General features: G+C 64.2%; 1 protein-coding gene across 5 annotated transcripts; it reads right to left on the reverse strand.

The window, feature by feature from the left end:
• Positions 1-10,131: 10,131 nt before the first annotated feature.
• HRAS (HRas proto-oncogene, GTPase) lies at positions 10,132-14,825 on the reverse strand. 5 transcript variants are annotated; one of them, XM_082626900.1, is made up of 6 exons: positions 12,960-13,089; positions 11,607-11,768; positions 11,261-11,439; positions 11,011-11,170; positions 10,839-10,920; positions 10,132-10,497 (listed from the first exon to the last, which is right to left on the reverse strand). In XM_082626900.1, the coding sequence occupies exons 2-5, from the start codon at positions 11,715-11,717 to the stop codon at positions 10,858-10,860; spliced, it is 513 nt and encodes a 170-aa protein (XP_082483026.1). In that variant the 5' UTR covers positions 11,718-11,768; positions 12,960-13,089; the 3' UTR covers positions 10,132-10,497; positions 10,839-10,857. The 5 variants fall into 5 exon arrangements, with proteins under 5 accessions (XP_082483026.1, XP_082483025.1, XP_082483024.1 ...); XM_082626899.1 differs by lacking the exons at positions 10,839-10,920; positions 12,960-13,089 and adding an exon at positions 14,807-14,825; XM_082626898.1 differs by lacking the exons at positions 10,839-10,920; positions 12,960-13,089 and adding an exon at positions 14,374-14,481.
• Positions 14,826-14,869: the final 44 nt, after the last annotated feature.

The following is a 14,869-nucleotide window of genomic DNA, read 5'->3' on the forward strand; positions in this document are numbered from 1 at the left end:
TCTGCTCTCCGGCAGGGCAGGGGCCGGGAGGGCACAGGACAGAGCGGGTGACCAGCATCGGCAGGAGGAGGGGCACATCCTGGGGCTGCTGTGGGGACGCAGCCCATCCCTGAGCCAGCTCCCTCCTGGGATCAGCCCTCCCCTCCGCAGCCTCCTGGGCTGAGACCTGGGGGTCGATGGGGGCAGGTGGGGCCTTCTGGGCACCCGGCCAGGTGCAGGTCCTCACGCTCTGCTTCTCTTGCCTTCCAGTCAGGGGATCTGCGTAGCCTCAGCACCCAGGGCCTCAGCATTGTCAGCCGCAGCACCCACTCGGTGAGGGTAAGAGCCGTCCATGCTGCACCAGCGGGAGGGGGGAGGACGTTGTGGGTGCAGCTTCGGTTCCCTGCTGCCCTGACCCCAGAGCCATCGAGGGGTCCTCAGGCTGAGGGGTCTGTGCCTTTCCTGGCCCCTTTGAGTTAACGCCCATCAGCGCCAACCTAGGAAGCTGGCAGCTGGGCCAACACCACCATTTTCCAGCAAAAAGCCCAGGAGATCGGGCGAGCTGACAAGTGGGTGAAGATGCTGAGGAACTGGAGTAAGTACCGGGGTGGCGAGAAGGTAGCAAGCTGAGCATCCTGACTCTGAAGGGCGCTGGGCTGGGTGCCCCACAAGGCCCGGGGAGAATCCAATGCCAGGGCCGCAGCCAGCCCAGCCGGGGACCCCGCAGGAAGGGAGCAGTGGGGCCACGGCCTGCTCTTAGTTGTGGGAGACCCAGCCCCTCCGGAGCATCCTCCAGACGCCTCTCACTCTCTCCTCCTTGGCATCCCCTGCGCCTGTCTCACAGCTGGCTTCTCTCCCGGAGATGTGCCGGCGGGTCTACAAAGGAATCCCCCCACAGGTGTGAAGTCAGGTATGGTCTCTGCTGTTGGACATGGAGAAGGTGAAGGCGGAGAACAAAGGGAAATACCAGGGCTACCCTGGTGGCGCAGTGGTTAAGAATGCCCCTGCCAATGCAGGGGACATGGGTTCAAGCCCTGGTCCAGGAAGATCCCACATGCCACGGAGCAACTAAGCCCGTGCGCCACAGCTACTGAGCCTGCGCTCTAGAGCCGCGAGCCACAACTACTGAGCCTGCATGCCACAACTACTAAAGCCCGCGCGCCTACAGCCCGTGCTCCACAAGAGAAGCCACTGCAACGAGGAGCCCGCGCACCACAACGAAGAGCAGACCCCGCTCGCCACAGCTAGAGAAAGCCTGCACGCAGCAACGAAGACCCAAAGCAGCCAAAAATAAATAAATATATATATATTTTTAAAAGGGACGACCAGGTACGGCCCCTCCACCTGTGCGGGGGCAGCACCAACAGGCCAGGACATCAGGAGCTTGGGGGGCTGGGCCTCAGGGACCCCTCGCCCATCCCCAGCGCTTTCCTAGCACCTCCCAGGCTTGCAGGCCCCGGGGCCCGCCTGCTGGGAAGGCCCCACCCACCCCCCTGCTGCCCATCCCACTTGGCCCAGTGCAGACACTGGGTCCAGATATGGACACATGCCACCTGGAATCAAACTAAGCCCTCCCAGACAGCTGGGGGGACAGAGTCAGACAGCAAGGGATAGAAACCAGGGGGAGAAGAGCAAGGAGACACCCACAGAGCCATGAAAGGAGAAAGCAAAGCCAAACCAGATGAACGACAGGCCTGCATTCAGTTGAACAGAAGGACTGAATCCGGACAAGAAACAGGTCTTTTCACCCCGGAGAGGTCCCTACACCTGGCCTGTTCCCACCGCTCAGCAACCCCTCTCCACCAAGGGTACCCCCAGGTCACATTGCCCGGGGAGGGCGCTCTGTGTGCCCAGACCAAGTAAGACCAGCAGGAGAAATATGACAGTGGTCATGCTTCCACAGGCAACCCCAGGACGGGTAACCGAAGAGGCTAAGAACGTGGTGGACACCCGCTAACTGTGGGACCACAGCCAGCGTCACGCTCAGCCCGGAAGCTCTCAAAGGGCCCCCGGAAACCAGGCAGATACATACAGAGATGAAGATAATATGCGAAGGTCAAGAATGTCCCTCCGTGTGAACGTAAAAAGCTCTGAAACAGGAAACATGCGTGTCTGTTAGGCCTAAGGGGAGCCCCGAGGATATGTTTTTCGCCTTCTTAACCAGGGGTCTGAGAAGGGGGGTGTCAGGGCCGCGGGGCTCTGCATTCCTCCTGGGCTGTTTTAGCGTCTGGGTGTTGGGAGCCCGAGCCCCCAGCAGCCCTCCCGCCCCCGTCCCCAGGGGCCCTGAGTCGGGCTGGTGCCAGATTCACTCTTGGGAAACAAGGAGTGGGTGACGATCGGGGGGAAGGCAGTGAGCCGCCCTTACTGTCCTCGCCTTGCCCCGCCTCGCCCCGCCTCACCCCTCGTGTCCCCGCCTGTTGGCGGTGGGACTCCGGCGGGGGTCAAGGAACAGAGGCCCAACCGCCCTCTCCGCCTCCCCACGTACCTGGGAGCCGCCTCCCGCGGGTGCTGTCATCCTGGGAGGCCCCATGCCGCGGGCGGAGGAGGGGTCCAGCTGGCGTGGACGGTGCCTCCCTGAAGGGCGGGGGTCTGGGCCTTGGACGTGGGCGTCACTCGTGACCCGCCCTGGCTTCAGAAACGCGCACAACAAGGCTTCTGCAGAAACAGCTCAGTTTCCGCTGACCTCGCAGCGCCCGCTCTGTCCGGCGGTGGTGGCCGTGGGTCTGGGCTCCGCCTGACGCCCGCCCCGCCCCTGGGCCCCGCCCACAGAGCCCGAAGCAGCAGGCCCGGCTGTACTCCCAGGACATAAAGCAGATCGACCTGGATGGGAACCGCACCTTCCGAAACCACATCATGTCCCGGGAGCGCTACGGCATCAAGTGGGTCCCCGGGGCCCCGCGAGGGGAGGCCGTGGACCTGGGTCTGAAGCTGGGATGTCGGGTGCCCGACCCCCGGCCTGTCGGTGCCGGCTGAGCCTCGAGGGGGCGCGAGGGGGCACGTAAGGAGCGAGGACGGCGGTGTGGGGCACGGGGTGGGGGTGGGGGTGGGGGGCACGAGGGGAGAGTCTGGACTGGCTCAACAGGCCCCAGAGGGCCCCGCGGGAGGGGAGGGGCTCCAGGCAGCAGAGACCAGGCTGGACCCGAGCCCAGATGGAACGAATGGAACGAATGCGGGTCGCCGGGGTCAACATGACGCCTCATCTGGATGTCTTTATATTTCTGCTCTTTTAGACAATTTCCACCATTTATTTTTTTAAAGTGTGACGAACCCCCAAATTCCATCACCCAGGTCCAACACTAGCGACACTGCCCTGTCCTGTGTCCTGCATTCACCACACACTTGACCAGCACAGGTGTTTTACGGAGAACCCAAGATGTCTGGCCTCACCCCGTCCCTAGGTTCTCAGTATGCATTTTAAAAACAGGGATTCTTGGGCTTCCCTGGTGGCGCAGTGGTTGAGTCCGCCTGCCAATGCAGGGGACACGGGTTCGTGCTCTGGTCCGGGAGGATCCCACATGCCGCGGAGCGGCTGGGCCCGTGAGCCATGGCCGCTGAGCCTGCGCGTCCAGAGCCTGTGCTCCGCAACGGGAGAGGCCACAACAGTGAGAGGCCCGCGTACCGCAAAAAAAAAACAAAAAAAAAAACCAGGGATTCTTGGGCTTCCCTAGTGGCGCAGTGGTTGAGAGTCCGCCTGCCGATGCAGGGGACACGGGTTCGTGCCCCGGTCCGGGAAGATCCCACATGCCATGGAGCAGCTGTGCCCGTGAGCCATGGCCGCTGAGCCTGCGCGACCGGAGCCTGTGCTCCGCAACGGGAGAGGCCACAACAGTGAGAGGCCCACGTACCGCAAAAAAAAAAACAGGGATTCTTGGGAACTCCCTGGTGGTCCAGTGGTTAGGACTTGGCACTTTCACTGCCAAGCGCCAGGGTTTGATCCCTGGTTGGGGAACTAAGATCCCAAAGCTGAGCGGGATTTTGCGGGGCGGGGCGGGACATGACGACACAGGGATTCTTATGCGTGACCTTGACCCTGTTGCTACACCTGAAGCATTTACTGTAATCCCCTGACATCCAACCCTAATGGGAGCCCTGACATCGGGTCTCCCAACGCCTCACTCCTTTCTGAACAACCTGTTCCAATCTGGGTAACTGGGTATATGGGGCAAAGACCCTGCCGGCCGGGGAGACCTTGTGGGTGGGCAGGAGAGCAGGTTCTGCCGTGACAGGTTCGGGGCGCACATGAATAGCCAACAGATCAAGCTCACTCTGGACCAAGAGATGCTCTTCAGAGCCCTAACCCCAGAGAGAAGAGGGGTCTGGCCAAGACGGCGCTGGGAGCATCAAGGCAGGCGTGGGCTGTGCTGCCCGAGTGGTCGCCCTGGACCTCCCATGCTCCTCTCACGATGAGATTCCTCTACCGGGGGGACTCCACGGGTCCGAAGCTGGGAGGCCCCATGCCTGCCTTGGCCCAGAGTGTGGCTGTGTCTCTGCTGACCTCCAAGGCCGGGCCCAGGGCGAGTCAGCCGCCGCTGGCCCTCAGAACCTCCATCACCCCACAGCCACCGGGCTGCAGGCCTCACGCAGATAGGAGCCCAGGGTGTGAGGATAAGCTTGGTGGGCCCCGCCGTCCCACCACCCCTGCCCATCTGCAGGCCTGGGCACAAAATCAGGGAGGTTTCCTATAATGCACCAGATTGTAAATATCTTAGACTTCAGGCCCAGCCACTGTTGTCTGAGAACACAGCCTGCTGGATACACAAACGAGTAAACATGGCTGTGTCCCAACTTCTGGTTCCATCTTAAACCTCTGGCTTGTTTGCAGGGAAACTCACTTGTTGCATTAGAAAACCAGAACGCCAGGATGGGGTGAGGCCATGGACACTGGGAAAGAGGCCGGTCAGGTGAGAGAGAGGACACCTATGAGAGAAAGAACTGTATCTAAATGTAAAACTTTCATTCTGCAAAAGACACTGTTAAAAGAATGAAAAAGCTACAGAGTGGGAGAAAATATTTGCCAATCATATATCTAATTAAGGACTCATGCAGAGTAAGAACCAAAGTGCCGGCAAGGATGTGAAGCAACAGGAACTCTCATCCGGCACCGGTGGGGATGCAAATGGCGCAGCCACCGTGGGGGACAGTTGGGCGGTTTCTTACAAAACTACACATACTGGGACTTCCCTGCTGGCGCAGTGGTTAAGAACCCACCTGCCAATGCAAGGGACACGGGTTCCATCCCTGGCCCGGGAAGATCCCACATGCCGCGGAGCAACTAAGCCCGTGCGCCACAACTACTGAGCCTGCACTCTAGAGCCCATGAGCCACAACTACTGAAGCCCATGTGCTCTAGGGCTCACATGCTGCAGCAATGAAGACCCAATGCAGCCAAAAAAAACCCACTACATATACTCTCACCATGTGATCAGCAATGATGCTCCTTGGTATCTACCCAAATGAGCTGAAAACTTAAACCCACATAAAACGCGCACGCAATATTCAGTGCTCCGTTCGTGATCGTTAAAAACTGGAAGCAACCAAGATCATCTTCATCGGGGGAATGGGTAAACTGGGGGATTCCATGAAATGGACTTTGATTCAGGGACACAAAGGAACAAGCTATTGATTCACTCAACAGCATGGATGAGTCTTAGACATATTTTGCTAAGTGAAGGAATCCAGACCCACATATGATTCCATTCACAGGGCATTCTGGAAAAAGCACAGCCCCGGGAGGGTGAGGATCAGTGGCTGCCAGGGCTAACGGGGTGGAACCTTAGGCTGGAGCACGGATGCGGCGGCCCTGCCCGTGTGCGAAAACCCAAGGGGCTGTACATCCCAGAGACTGAACTGTAACGTGTACAAACTGAAAAAGAAAATAAAAACCTGTCGAACTGTATACCTGGGGTATTTATATTTCATTGCATGTAGACTTTACCCTTGAAACTTGAGTTTTGATCCTAAAAATGCTGTATTATTCATCAGAAACTTGGCAGGGATGACGGTTCCCAATAATCAGAGGGGACCCAGGACGGCGCCCAGAGCCTCAGGCATGGGGCTGCTGTGGTGCTGGCGCCTGAGCTTGCTCAGGGGCTCTCCGGCCCAGAGGGCATCTCAGGTGGCCCCTCCAGGGCAGTGTGGGCTCGGCCAGGCGGGAGCCCATCCAGGAGCTGAGGTGGTAGTGTGTGTGGGGGGAGAGGGGGCCTCTGGGTGGGTCCTCCATGCACATCTGGCTCTTGCAAGAGGTAGGCTACTGCCAGGGCATGAACCAGGTTATGGCCATCCTGCTGATGGCGCTGGTCCAGCTGATGACTGACGAGAAACACGCCATGCATGGAGGTGACCACCGAGGACAGCTGGGAGTGCCTCAGGGCCAGGGGTCTCCCTGCAGAGCTCCCCCAGCAGTGGGCTCGCAGGGACCTGGGCCCAGTCCACGTCCCCATCAGCGAAGGGCACTGGCTCCCCGTGCTGCCCTCCGGGTCCTAGAGCCACGGCCCTCAGTCCTGGCCCCGTCCAGGCAACTCTCCCTTCCCTGCTGGTCCTTCTGCCTCACACCTGCCACCACCCAGCGTCCTCTGAGCCCACGGCCAGATGAAGCCCGGACAGCAACACCCCCTCCCGTGCCCCCAGCCTGGCTGCCAAGCCTAGGAGAGGGCCAGGCACACCCCCGTCACCCACCCTGTGGGCCGCACTCCCTGTCCCTCTGTACCGGGTCCCCCATCCCCCGCTGCGGCCAGGGCAAGTGCCAGGGCGGACGCCTGCCCACCCCTCAGCCCAGGGCGCCAGCCGAGCTGGGCCTCCGGGAGCAGGGCCTCTGCCCTGGCCACCCCGGCCTCACAGGCTGTCCTGCCTGGGAAGGGCGTGTCCAGCCAGGGATAGGGAGGGCCCTGCACGCTGGGGTCATCACCGGGGGCGCCTGTGGTACTCCACCCTCACTGGACACAGCTCTGACTTGTGGGGGTCCGGGGGCTCCTCGGGATTCTTCATCCCTGGGTTCCCAAATCTGCTGAGACTCCAGGTCCATGAAGAGCACATTCTAGGCAGAGCCCTCCCCCAACTGCAGCGACACCTGGTGAGTAGATGCATCGCCCCCCGCCCCCCACAGAGGCGCTGTCCCACAGCCACCGTGGGGGCCTGGCCTCCTGCAGGCTTCATTCTCCTTCTCCCGGGCAGTTGGGGGCGGGGGATCAGCAGCGAGCTCGGGCCGAGCAGGCTCACGGCAGCACGGCCACCTGGGCCCTGAGGGCGGCTGGCCGGCGCCCCGAAATAGGGAGGTTTCCAGCCGAGCATACAGGTCCCGAGCCCCTGTGCCCTCCATCAAGACGAGGAACAGACGTCCACGGGCATTGACACCATCCAGTGGTTCCTGCGGTGCTTCATCGACTGGGCAACGCTGCCCAGGAGGCTGAGTCCCAGAGGTGCTCCCTGACCCCCTCCTGACGCCTGGGGAGGACCCAGCCCCACCCCCCAGACATGCCATGCCCCTCCCGAGGGGCGTCCGGGGGCAGCCCAGAGCCCTCCTGGTGGGCGCAGGGCATCTCGAAGTCCCAGCCGTTTCTGCTCTGGCTCCCATCAGAAGGCTGGGTCAGCCCGGGGGTGGGCAAGCCAGCGTTCTGCTCCACTGAGGTGTTCCCACCGAGCGTGGGACAGGCTGTTGCCCCCAGACTAGGGTTCGTGCTGGCCAGGCCCTCAGGACCTTGAGTCCAGGAGCCACAGCCCCACCGGGACAAGCCCAGCCAGACGAGGAGCTGCAGGAGCTTGTCTGATGCAGCCTGGGCGACTGCAGGGGCCGGAGGCCGGAGGCAGGTTCTTACCCTGTGCTGGGACCACCACCGTGCCCAGCTCAAGCTGCCCCTCCTGGGCCTGCTGTCCCCACAGACCCCCTTTTCGCTCACCCTGAAGCTCTGGGACGCCTACATCCTGGAAAGCAAGCACATGCTGACGGCCATGGTGTACACAGCCCTCAAGGTCCCCGAGCATGGAGTGCAGGCCACAGAGGAGGCAGGCCGGCCAGCACAGGAGGCCAGAGGCCACCCTCCGGAGCACGCCCTTGGCAGTGGCCCTGCCCGTGGCTCTCCTGGGCACAGCAGACCCCCAGGTGTGGTGCCCAGTGGAACATAGCCACCGCCCACGGGAGGTGCCCCAGGGTGGGGGGCTGAGTCTTCCCAGTGGGGCCCCCGCTGGCCTGATGGCATCCGCACCCCCAGAACACCTCCTGAGGCTGCCCCTGGAAGGCCTGCAGGAGTTCCTGCAGGACACGCTTTCCTGGGCCTGGGCCCCGGAGGACGACGCGGTGCTCGGGCAGCTGCAGGCCTCGACGGCCGAGCTACGCAGGATGAAGTGGGACGTGCTTCCCCCAGGTGCACTCAGCAACAGTCTCCTCCTGAGCCACCCTCTGGGCAGTGAGCGGTGGGGCGAGCCCCAGGCCTTCCTCCTCACCCCCGTCCATCTGCTCTTCTGCTCTAAGACTCGGCCGACCAGGCCAGGGCTGGGCATCAGGACAGCCAGGGGTCAGCAGCCTGGAGAGCTGTTCTCCATGTTGGGCTGGGGCGGCCATGCAGGGTCCCACGGGCCCATCCTGCGCAGCCCGAACGGCCTGGTCGAGAAGCTGACCTGATCTGTTTATTTCCAGCAAACCTGATGAGTTCCCCACGAGGCCCCTGGGCCTGGAGCGACCTGCCCCAGCCCCCAGGCCTCTCCTTACCGCTCCCAGCATCAAGACGCTCCCCGGAGAAGATGGGCTGGCCCTCCCTGGCCCACCTACCCAGCACAAGCAGCCTGGCCCATCGCCTGGCCTGGCCATCCTGAAGGTCAAAGAGCAGCGGCACGAGGGGGCCACGGCCGCAGGCCTCCCGCTGGGGGCCCCGGGGGCCCCGGGTCTGGCCTGCCTGTCCCCAGCCCAGGACAGTCCTCAGGATCGGCTGCGGCCACAGGGATGGAATTCCCTCCCAAGCCTCTCAGTGAACCATGAGGCCACAGGCAAGTGGCCCCCAGACATCGGCTTTAAGCTGGAATGCTGGGTCCTCTCCCCTTCAACACCTGCCTGGGCCACCCCCAGGGCCACATGACAGGCATGGCCCTGCAAGCCCACTGAGGTCCCAGCCACTGGCTCTGCCCAGCCCACTGAAGATGGCACTGCTAGGCCCACGACACCCCTCCTGCCCGGTGGCAACTGCAGCCAGCACCCCTCCTGGGGCAGTGACCAGCACGGCCACGATGGAGCCGGGGCAGTGCCCCGAAAGCAAGCCCCGCACGTCCCCACAACCCCCCCAACCTCTGCGTCCACCAGAAAGCTGGACATTCAGGGGCCTCCAGAGGACAAGGTGACTGTGACCACAGTGACCCCGAGGCCCTGGGAAGCCAGTGACACGCCGTACTTCTTCACGCTGGCCTTTCTCGAGGACAGGACCCCCTCACACAGCAGAGGGCCCTGACCCAGAAGCGCCTGGCCTGGCCTGATTTGGGCCCCAGGAAGGCAAGGGCACTGTGAGCACCCCGACAGTTGGGATGATGACTAAAGGGGCCTCCCTGGCCCGTCCAGAGTTCTGCCCAAGGCAAGGTGAGCCCTCTCGGAGCTGCATGTGGCCACCTGGGGCCTGGATGGGCCCCACAGGCCGCTTTGGTGACCTGAGGTGGCCCTGGGAGCAACAGGCCACCTCCAACGAGGGGATGGCAGGGGCCAGCGGGCCACCCACACACATAAGGAGGCAGGGCCAGCCAGACGCCAGACCCCAGGCAGCCAGCCACCTGGTCCCCACGGGGCAGAGCAGAGGGCGCCGCTGGACCCGACAGGCTGTGTCCCTCCCTCTGCCAAAGTCAGTTACTGCCTTCCAGGGTCCCCAAAACTCAGGAGATACGACCCCTCCTGGAGTCCGAAGAAGCTCCCCGCCCCCCAGCCATTCCCTATGAAGGCCTCCCTCCCAGGGAAGGGACAGTCTTTGGTCTCAGTTTCCCCCCTTGCCGGTTAAAGGTGAATAAAGTTTCGTGTGCTAAGTGGTAGATGGGTTGATTCTCGCAGCACCCAGAGGTCTCCGGAGGACGCACCCGGGGCCCCCAGAGGCAGAGAAGCTGCCGGATGCACGAAGCTGAGGTTCCCGCATGCCTCCTGGGGCGTCACTCGCACCGCAGCCTCCCGGCCTCAGCCAAATGCCAGGGTCAAGACATGAAATAATTTACTGCGACTCAGCCTGTGCCCAGTGGGCCAGGACGGGGCTGGAGGAGAGTGACAACGGGGGGCCGCCGGCGTCAGTTCATGACAGTCTGTGCAAAGCGTCCCGGGAGGCCCGCGGTCACTCTGTCCACCGACCTGGGCTGGCCAGGCTCTGGCAGCACTTCCTTCCTTCCCTGCGTCCTCAGCCCGCGTCTCAGCCAGCACCTCCACGGCCCGCGCCCACGCCGCTGTCAGGAGAGCAGGCACCTGCAGCTCAGGCAGCCCGGGCCACCCTCGTCAGGCGGGCTTAGCTTGCGCGCCTTGTGCTGCCGGATCTCGCGCACCAGCGTGTAGAAGGCGTCCTCCACGCCCTGGGAAGAGGAGGCCAGCTCAGGGCGGGGACCACTGCCTCGGCCTCGAGCAGAACCCCAGCCCCTTCTCCACCCCACCCCGCAAATGGGGAGTTGGACCCTGCTCCTCTCTGGCCCCAGGGGCCACCCCGTTGAGAGGCCTGTCCTCAGCAGCTCCCCCATGGCCCGCTGACCAGGACCCATGGGGCAATCTGGGGGCACAGGGGTGGGGGCCCCAGGGTCACCGCTCCGGTCTGGCTCAGGGCAGCTCTCTCCAGGGACCTCCACCTCCCCCGGGAGCTGTGTCGGCCCAGACCCGGGCCCTGGCCTCCCTCGCTGCCCTGCCATCCGGGAAGACTTACAGCGAGAGGGGCTGCTGGGTCACGGGGGTCCCGGAGGGTCCCGGAGGGTCCCGGAGCTGGAGCCAGAGCCAGAGCGGCTGCCCTGCGTCAAGGGAGAGGGGGCAGTGAGTGCGGCTCCCGGGCGGGGCGGGGCGGGGCCCTGGCTAGCTGCGGGGGCAGGGGACCTGCTCACCTGGCGCGTCTTGGCCGACGTCTCGATGTAGGGGATGCCGTAGCTGCGGGCGAGGTCCTGGGCCTGCCGAGACTCCACGGTGCGTGCGGCCAGATCACACTTGTTCCCCACCAGCACCATGGGCACATCGTCCGAGTCCTTCACCCGTTTGATCTGCTCCCTGCAAGGGGGAAGGCGTGAGCCGGCGGGCAGGCTGCCCGTGGCCCCTGAGGGAGGACTGGAGGCCCCTGAGGGCTGGCGGGCAGCTCACCTGTACTGGTGGATGTCCTCGAAGGACTTGGCGTTGTTGATGGCAAACACACAAAGGAAGCCCTCCCCGGTGCGCATGTACTGGTCCCGCATGGCGCTGTACTCCTCCTGGCCCGCTGTGTCCAGGATGTCCAGCAGGCACGTCTCCCCATCGATGACCACTTGCTTCCGGTAGGAGTCCTGGGGAGGACACTGCTTAGAAACAGCAGGCCCTCCGGGGACGGGACCCTCCCTCGTTCCTCTCGTGCCCCCCAAGACCTATGACGAAGAGACCCCCTCCTGCACAACGGGTAGAAGACAAGCCCATGTCAGGAGCCAGGCTGTGGACAGGGGGCAGGCCAGCTCACCTCTATGGTGGGATCGTACTCATCCACAAAGTGGTTCTGGATGAGCTGGATGGTCAGGGCGCTCTTCCCCACGCCTCCAGCGCCCACCACCACGAGCTTATACTCCGTCATTGCTCCTCAAAAGACCACAGCACAAGGCACTGCAGTGGTCGCCTGTCCCACCTGCCGAGGAAGCGGCACTCAGCACGGCCAGACCACACAGGGCAGGCCCACTGAGCTCCCTGGGCCAGCCTGCCCAGGCCCGGCCTGCCCTCTGGGCCCGGACATCCAGGTAACAGGGGCAGCAGCCAGAATGGTGGCCCAGCCGCTCACCTGTGGCACCTCCAGCCCAGAGGTGGGAGGGGGGGTCCTGCCTCCAGCTGCATTTAATGACTGTGTGAGAGAAGCAGGGAGCCGGCCCCCCAGAGGCAGGGCTGACAGCTGAGAGCGCCTCCCAAGCATGCACCCGAATTAGAAGCTGCTGGGTAGGCAAGAAGCCTGAACTGGAAGCGCTGTGGGCTGAGGTTACCAGCGCCCCCATGAGAACAGGCCTTGCCACAGTGGCGGGCACAGCAGCATGCCCGGACAGGCTGGTGGCAGCCAACAACCGGCTCCAGGGCCCCCCACCCCCGGGCATACTGGTGCATTTGACAAGTATTCACTGAGCACCTACTGCATGCCAGGTACTGCTCCAGGCACAGGATGACGAGCAGACAGAAAGTCCCCCTGCCTTGGCAGGTTCGGGCTACGCTCCAAAGAAAAAATCCACATAAAGGAAAAATAAAGGGAAACCCACGGGGCCCCACTGCCAGAAGAACTTTGGAGAGCATAAGGAAGGTGAGGAGGCGGGCAGGGGGCCAGGGCTCCAGGAAGCAGAAGCTGATCACAGGAAAAGACCCAAAGGAGGTGTGGAAATAAGGAGACAGGTGAGAAAGGAAAAGGCCCCTAGCTGGGGTGCCCTCAATTTGTGACGCTTAAAGCGTTAAAGAAGGGATGCCCTTGTGGGGACAGTGGGCAGTGACTTCCTAAACCTCAGACTCGTCTGGTGTATGTGATGGCCGCCCGGTGCCCGAGCTCTTCGCAGGGGTCCTTGGGTCTCTGGCGGGTGGGAGACCCCGCCTAGCGCCATGGTCACGGGCGGGCCTCCGCTCGGGGACACCCAGCGCACTTGTGGGGCCCCGGAAGGCAGGGCCCGGGACACGGAGCCGAAGGGGTTGGCCTGGGTGAGGCAGAGCGGACCAGCCGCCGCCCGCAACCCCCGCGGCAGCGCCCCGCCCGCCGCCGCCGCCCGCGGCTCACCTGCGCCCCCGCGCGCCCTGCGAGGACAGCAGGCCCCCCGCCCGGCCCGGCCCTCGCCGCCCCCGCCGCACTCACCGCTCACTGGCACGACTGCCCCCGGGGCCGGGGCCGGGGCGGGGGCGGCGGCGGGGGCCGGGGTCGTGGCACTGGGCTCGCCCGGCGCATGGGTTCCGTCCGCGGCGGGTGCGGCTCGGGCTGCGGGCGGCGGACAACCGACCGGGCCGCGCACGCCCCGCCCCGCGCCCGTCCGTCAGCCCGGCACAGCCTGCCATTGGCCGCGCGCGCCGGGCCCCGCTCTGCCCCACCCCGGTTGGCCGAGAGGCCCGCCCGTCAGAGGCCTCGGCCGGGCGGGGCTTCCGGGAGCTGCGCGGAGGGCGGTTCCCGCCCGGCTGGGCCTCGTGGGCCGTGGCCTGAGGGGTTGGCTCCGCTGGGGATGGGGTCCGGGGAAGATAACTTATCCGGAGACTGCCCGGACTCTCCCGGGAACAGGCGGGACTCGCGGGGAGATAGAGACTCCGCGGCGAAGCGGGTCTGCGGCCGGGTGTGGACTGGGGCGGGGTCGCCGATGTCCGACTCGAGCCCCTGCGCCGCTCTTGGAGCCCAGCGCCGGGCCCCTGGGCACCTTCACGGCGCGCACAGCTGCGCCCACGCCCCCCTAGGCCGTCCCTGCGCCGTTCCGTGCAGCACACCGTAGGGGTTCCGGAGCGGAGGGGACAGCCCGAGGGCTGAGCCTCAGGGAGGGTGGAGCCCACGGGGTCAGCACCGCAGACTCCCCCGGACCCGAGGCCGGGGAAAAGCGGAGGGGCTGCCGGGACGAGGGTCAGGTGCAGGTGGCTTCGGAAGGGGCTCCTCCCGGCTCCCAGAACGCCTGGCAGGTTCGGCGGGGTCCTTGGGCGCGGCTCAGCCATGCGCCCAGGGCCAGGCGGCGCAGGGCGCCTCGGCTGGGCGGGGACGTCTGAGCCCGCGGAGCAGCGAGTCCGGCTCAATCTTTTTACCCAGTGCGGGGGGTCTTGTTTTTCACTTACGTAGTGCGCAGCCCCGCCCCGGGCTCCGCAGAGGGCCCTTGTCCCGCGCTCCCTGATCTCCAGCTTCCCCCAACTTCGGCAGGCCCTGCAGACTACCCGCCCACCCAGCTTCCCCAAAGCCCGGAGCCCAGCCCTGCAGAAGCTCACCCTGAGGCCCAAACGGTACCCAGGAAATGCAACCCAAAAGCTGCCATAGGGGGTTGAATTGAAGACTCCCCCACCCCAAGCATAAGTATGCACATTGTATCTCCTTTAGAGACTCTCAGAAGTACATGATTTAATATTTTTAAAAATTTCAAAGTAACGCATAAACACATTCTCCTTGTTTATAAGAAAGAATGGTGCATTACACGTAAGGCCAAACCTCCCCCTCTGCTCAGCCGGCACCCCCTTCCATTCCTACCCCTTCCGCGCCGTTCGGCCCACCTCCCGTGCTGGCTCCGTGCTGTTCCCCAGAAGCTCACCCTACTGCAAGCCTTGACCTCGGCGGGCCCCTGGGGGCCGCCCCCGCCCCAGGCACGGCGCCGACCCCACGTGCCGTGGCTGTGTCCGGTTGGCCGTCCCGCGCACTGCGCCGCGGCCACGACGGAGCCCGGCTCGCGCCTGACGCGCGTAGACGCGAAGTAAAGGCGGATAAGTGAAAACGGGTGACGGCGCCTCTCGCCGGCGCGGACACTCCGGACTCCCCTCCAGGAGTCCAGGTTTGCATTTCCCTCGTCTTCAGAGGGTCCTTTCCCAAGGCGCTTCCTTTAAATCCCGCAGGGCCTTGGCCTCAGGGACGACCCGACACGGGCGCCTACCACCTGAGAAAGGTGGGCGCGAGTCTCCACCCCAGACCACCTTTGCGGAAGCCGACACCTGGCCTGCCTGTGCCCCGCCGTCTCGACCGCGTCTCACCTCCCTAGCTGCCCTCCCGGCCCGAGGGGCGCTCCCGCGCGTGCGGGGCGGGACACGCGCGAA

Source organism: Mesoplodon mirus (genome assembly GCF_964341445.2).
Source record: "Mesoplodon mirus genome assembly, chromosome: 7".
In the NCBI taxonomy this organism is placed as follows: domain Eukaryota; kingdom Metazoa; phylum Chordata; class Mammalia; order Artiodactyla; family Ziphiidae; genus Mesoplodon; species Mesoplodon mirus.